A 6,000-nucleotide genomic window follows, 5' to 3' on the forward strand; every position below is an offset into this window, starting at 1 on the left:
TGTTTTTTTTTGCAGTCGCACGGGCACTCGCTATTTTTTATTGAAACAAAAATTGTGATAATTTTGGAGGGGGCGGGGGGGGGTCCAGGTTGTCTGCTTTCGTTCTTTTCTGTGAGGGAGGGTTGCTTAATATAGCATCTATGTTCAAACCGAATTGCATGATCACCCGGGTAACTCCAGGTATATATATATATATATATATATATATATATATATATATATTATTCCAAGTTAATTCGGTGAATACATCTAATGAATTTAACGAGGTTTATACGAAAGTGCTCAATACCAGAGTAGAGCAAGATATATTTATTATTTTTTTACAGAAACATTTAGGTATCGCTACACATTAATGAGTATGTTTCAGTGAACTTGTTATAAATAACGAGAACAAGGCGAAAAGAAGGGAGAGGATCGGAAAGTGAGATAGGCGGAAGAGGGTCTATTTTTAGACAAAATTCGTTTGAAAGAGAAAGATTCTTAAATGCCGATTATTATCATTTGATTATCTAAAAATGTAAAAAGAAAATTTGATTTCTCCAATGTGATTATTTCCTCAGCCGATAACTGTTCAGTTATGTTTGTCAACATTTCCTAAATCCTTTTCTCATTTCAACGTTTAATTTTAATTGATGATAAAGGCTTCACTAGTTTAATCTATAGTCACTTCATTCATTATGCGATTTGATAATAGAAGAAAAGAGTCGTATTCCTGAAGTTAGACTTCAATATTATTATATCTCGCAAATCTATTCTTTGATTCTGACTAACCAGTCATTTGCATAAGTTTTCAGTTTACATAAAAATGAAGACAAAATGATGACATTTTATCTTGTCTGCTAAGTTTCTAATTGTCTGGGTTGTCGTCATACTTTTAAGCTTAACAAAAATACATCACTTCCATTTTTTCATTCCGGATCGACACCTTAATAGCGCTTGTATGCTTCGTCGATCTTCTAAGCAATTTTGTCGGAGGTATAAGTTTCTGCTAGAGCAACCAAAGACAATACAGAATCGGACGAAGATCAATTTACCCCTAAAGTTGCAGAGGTATTGCAGGGCGGGAAAGTCGAATGAAGCCAGTGATCGGGTAAGCGGGCGAGAGGTGGTGTTTATTCACCTGTCCCAATTATCTGGGATCAACTTTACGGGAAGTGCGCAATATAGGATACACTTGCAGAAAAAATATGGTCAGTTTTTGTTACATGGTCTTGAACCAGAATGACCACTTCCGATGAAGGACAGTCCTGATGACCGTAACTAATATTTAGAAAATTGAAAAACATTTTCAATCCACGGCATCTAGAAACTAGTTAACCTTACTTCAAAGAAACCCGCGTTACATTAAATAACACTAAGTAAAATATATCACTAACTAACCAATTAATTCTGAATAAAGTAAAATGATTTAAATAACATACAAAATGTATGCGTATGTAATTATATATATATATATATATATATATATATATATATATATATATATATATATATATATATATATATATATATATATATATAACAGCAAATAGTTAATAAAACATGTTAAAAACACTTTGAAAAAGAGTTAAAACATATTTAATCTAAAAAGGAAACACTTGATAAGTGGATAGTCCTTAATCCGCGGAGTTTCGAAGAAATACTTTCCTTCTCATCAGAGGGTAGGAATTAGCAAAATACGGGATCGGATTTTGCATACAAAACTATTTGATTAAACTGCAAGTAAGTCAAAGATCTTACTTGATAACAAAAAGTGAAGCAGAGGGAATATGGTGAAGAAAAAGAGGATTACACGCGAGTGGATAGACGGTAAAATCCAAAAATGTAAATCCAAGAAATTTAATTTTCCATTCGCACAAGTAAAATCCAAGAAAATCGCGTAATTAGAAGATGGTCCAAAATAATCCAAAAAGTCGAAATCCGTGGAATAATTCACAAATATGTACAAGGAAAAGGGGAAAAAATTCCAATAATAATAATAATAATAATAATAATAATAATAATAATAATAAAAGAATAAGATATGCTTATAACATGGCTGGCGAGACTGGTAATTAGTAAAAACCTGAGAGGGTGCTCAATACTTTTGCAGAGCAAATGTGTTTTTTTTATTACCGTTTTATCTGATGAAACGGTAATAAAACAAAACACACACACACACATATATATATATATATATATATATATGAAAAATCTTATTGAAATTAAAAAAAAAACCTGTACAGAATTCTTAATTATCCGACAAAGATTATAAATAAGCTCGAAATATCTTATTCCGCGGAGTTTCAGAAAATACAATTTTCAAAATAAATTTTGCAGGTTAATGCATTAAAAAAATAGAGATATGAATTGCATCAGACATGCATAAAGTTTTAACAGTAAAAGTTTATAAAGTTTCATAATTATTATGAAAGCAGCACCACGGAAAATAGAAATATGAAAGGATATGGTAAAAATCTATTGAAAAGGGATAAGTCCAAATAAGTCCATTGATAATCCATAAGAACGGGAAATAGAATTACAGATGTCCAGGGTAAATTAACGCTTGGAGAAAATCCATCAGATCATAGAGAAGTAAAATTCAAGTCATACTGTTTATTCACCCCCTAACCAGGCACAGTGCAACCAAGTCGTAATTGGCTACTATTTGGGGACAGATTTGGCAGAGCTACTAAGTAGGGTGTTGGGCAGCAAGATGTCTGTTCACATTACACTTGAACTTCTCTAAGGTCTAGCAGTTTGAGAGAAAAAGTTATTTGAGAAGAAGGCTTTACAGCATAGGGGGTCTCTACAGTGTAGGGGTGGGATTTTGCTGTTTGACTAGTTTGCCGAAGGTATTAGGTTGGTGCAAAAAATGTTTTTTGACGTTCAACTTCAAAAGATCATAACTCCTTTGATAATAATTTTTATTAATCGAAATAAGAACCATTAGAATCAACCATTTTGCCAACGAGAAAATTTATTTATGAAGTCATTGAAAGCTAATTTAGTATCATCTGAGCTTTTGAAGCATTTTTCACGCAGGATGTTGTCGAGATGCTTGAACAAGTGATAATCAGTGGGCGAGAGGTCTAGTGAATATGGCGGATGAGGCAGAATCTTCGGTCAGCTTCTGCAGGGTCAGTTGAGCAACATGTAAGCGAGCGTTGTCATGGAGGAGAATTGGTCCCTTCATATTGATCAATCTCGGGCACATACGTTGGAGTTTCTGGTGCAATTTGTCAGTAGTACTTCGCTGTAATCGTTTCGTCCGGATTCAAGAAGATGTGATGGATGAGACCAGTCGCAGACCACCAAACAGTCATCATAACCATTTGTTGATGCAATTTCGGCTTCGGGAAGTATTGTGGAGCTTCCCCAGCATCCAACCACCGTGCTGAACGTCGCCAGTTGTCGTAGAGTATCCACGTATCACAATCCACTCAAGAAAGGAATCGTTTCTGTTGTGCAGAAGGAGCGTAGAAGGCTACTCAAAATTATCCTTCAATACATACGCTCCCTATTTATCCAACTTTTAAACTTCTCTATTTGCTTTAAATGGTGAACGATTGTTGAGTGGTCGACCTCTTGTCTGGTATTGCGACGATCAGCTTCAATTAAGGCCTTCAAATATTCGGTGTTGGCCAGCTGCGACCGTCTTCATCTTCTAGGCTCGCGTCACCATTGCGAAATTTCTTGAACCACTGTTGTGCCACACGTTCGTCAGTAGTTACTGAGCCAAACGCATCATTGATATCACGAGCTGTCTCGGCAGCTTTGAATTTTGTCCATGCTGTCGAAAAGCCTGCAATAAAAAATAAAAATGAATGAATGAGAATGGTAACAAATAACACGCTTTGATAGAGCGAAACACGAGCTTCCAAGTGATAAAACATGTCTCTCTCTCTCTCTCTCTATATATATATATATATATTTGTTTTTTCAAACGATGAATACGGTTAATATTGGCTTCGCCTCGAAGCTCGTATTTAGAAAGTCGCCCATAATTGTTTAGACGTATAGCATTTTTGTTTATTATTTTTAAAACAGTAATCTACATACACGCGTGTTTCGAGCTAACTCATCAGCGTAGCTTGACTGTTTCTAGGGACTGTGATAAACAGTCTGGAGTTCGATCCCTAGAAACAGTCAAGCTACGCTGATGAGTTAAGAATCTATGTACACGCGCGTTTCGAGTTATCTGTTTTAAAAATAAAATAAATATGTATCAATTCAGAAATCGTATATAAACGTAACATATGTGAGAAAACGATATTGTTTTTGCACCAACCTAATATTTACCTCGTGTCGGGGGAGGGGTACTAGTGGTAATGCATTACCTATATGTCTGTATGCGGATATGTGTATGTATGTGTGTTTATGGGGAGGTCCAATTAAAATTTTTCCTTTTCCATCTTGCCTCTGGCTACTGATAAGATGAAGGTCTGAAGATATTGATTTTTTTTTTTTTACTTTATTAATAAAATTAGTTATTTTCCATTTAAAAAGATTGAAATCGTAGTTAAGGTGTAGTTCGTGGATTCGGTTGAGGTTTTTGTATGCAATTTTTTTTAAAAAACTTTTTTCCTTCTATCTCCAGACATTTCCTCTCAAGTGTTTTTTTTTTAATATATTATTTCCCCTTTTCTCTATTAAATACAAAACAACGTTACAATTTTCTCACTTTTTAAAGTCACCCGACTCGCTCGCTTCATTTGAAAAGACCCGTAACGAGTTGAAATAAATTTATAACAAAACTGGGCTAAGTTTGTGTTGTGTCTTTTAACTAGTATCGGGATAATTAATCGAAAAAAAAAAAAATCTGGCGTTATCGGAAAATTAGTGTATTTTCCGAGCCAAAAATCAATCGTTTTAACTATTTTTATTTGTCGAAAACTATATTATTCTTGGTAGAAATAAAGTATTGGATTTTAAATTAACAATAAAACTAAAATCTTTACACCCCCCCCCTCACGGATGTATTTTTTTTTATTCTTGTAAGAATATGTGTACATACGAGAATGAAAAATATTTAAAAAACAACTCTAAAGCTTAATAATTAGAGATTTCAAAAGAAACGGAATCGGTAATTGTGTCGGTAGCTAAAATTTAAGACATTTTTTCATAGCTCTTAATTATTCCTAAAAGTCCTGCCATGGGAGTATTATGAGCTATGATTAGTATTTTCGTCTTGTAAATTTTAGGGACCATTATTTGGTTCATAATCTTACACACCTCATTTAGATTGGCAAGTTCAGGGTCTTTATCTTGTTCACTGACGAATTGATTTCGGTTCATACAAATTTGTTTCATATGTGTCGTTAAATATCATTCAACTGCAAATCGTCCCATCACTAATATATTTGTTTATTTTCTTTTTATTTTCTTGCAGATCCTCGAGTTGACCTTATTGGTAGCCAGCTACATCAATTATCGATTTCAGCAGCCTTCTCCTGACGGTAGCGAAGACATCTGAACAGTTGTTCCCGGCGTCGCCATCGTCGTCCTTTTGTACATAGTCACCCCCCGACTCGTCCATCAAACCCTGGGGATTTCCATCAGCCATACACACTATAGGCTAGCGCTCATTGACTCCGATATAAACGAATAACAAAAATACATTGGATAATAAAACGGAATTCCGTCGACTTCCCAAATTGGTTTTGTTTTTATCATTAATTCATTGCCTTTAACATGTATATTGTTTTGACAATTTTACATGGAATCGTAGATAAACATGGAAACAGAACGAAGTAAACAACGCGGGCATCTTTTTAGTCCACTGATATTTCAGTTGAGTGAAATGACCGTCGTCATTAGTTACATGTATTTTATTTTAAAAACTATACATTACAGTGTTTGTTAGGGGTACCCGGGATGTAGCCAATAGGTCAGGCAGGGTTTAGAATAAAACCCAATTCGTCAATGTGACTGAAGTATTTTGTAGTAGCTCTTTTAGAACTAACGATCAAAAAATTTTTCAACTAACTTGTGATACGGGATCATTGTGTGTGTGTGTGT

The 6,000-nt window shown here is 34.4% G+C and overlaps 1 protein-coding gene across 11 annotated transcripts in view; it reads left to right on the top strand.

The window, feature by feature from the left end:
* LOC145255614 (pleckstrin homology domain-containing family H member 2-like) overlaps positions 1-5,636 on the top strand; it is a 1,732,783-nt gene extending 1,727,147 nt beyond the window's left edge. For all 11 annotated transcript variants that reach the window (XM_080114122.1, XM_080114121.1, XM_080114126.1 and 8 more), the window contains one exon: positions 5,372-5,636. In XM_080114122.1, the coding sequence (XP_079970248.1) occupies positions 5,372-5,455 (84 nt within the window). In that variant the 3' untranslated portion in view covers positions 5,456-5,636. The remainder of the gene's footprint in view (positions 1-5,371) is intronic.
* The last annotated feature ends 364 nt before the right edge of the window (positions 5,637-6,000 follow it).

This window comes from Euprymna scolopes, chromosome 31 (genome assembly GCF_053919585.1).
Source record: "Euprymna scolopes isolate OS-2025 chromosome 31, ASM5391958v1, whole genome shotgun sequence".
In the NCBI taxonomy this organism is placed as follows: domain Eukaryota; kingdom Metazoa; phylum Mollusca; class Cephalopoda; order Sepiida; family Sepiolidae; genus Euprymna; species Euprymna scolopes.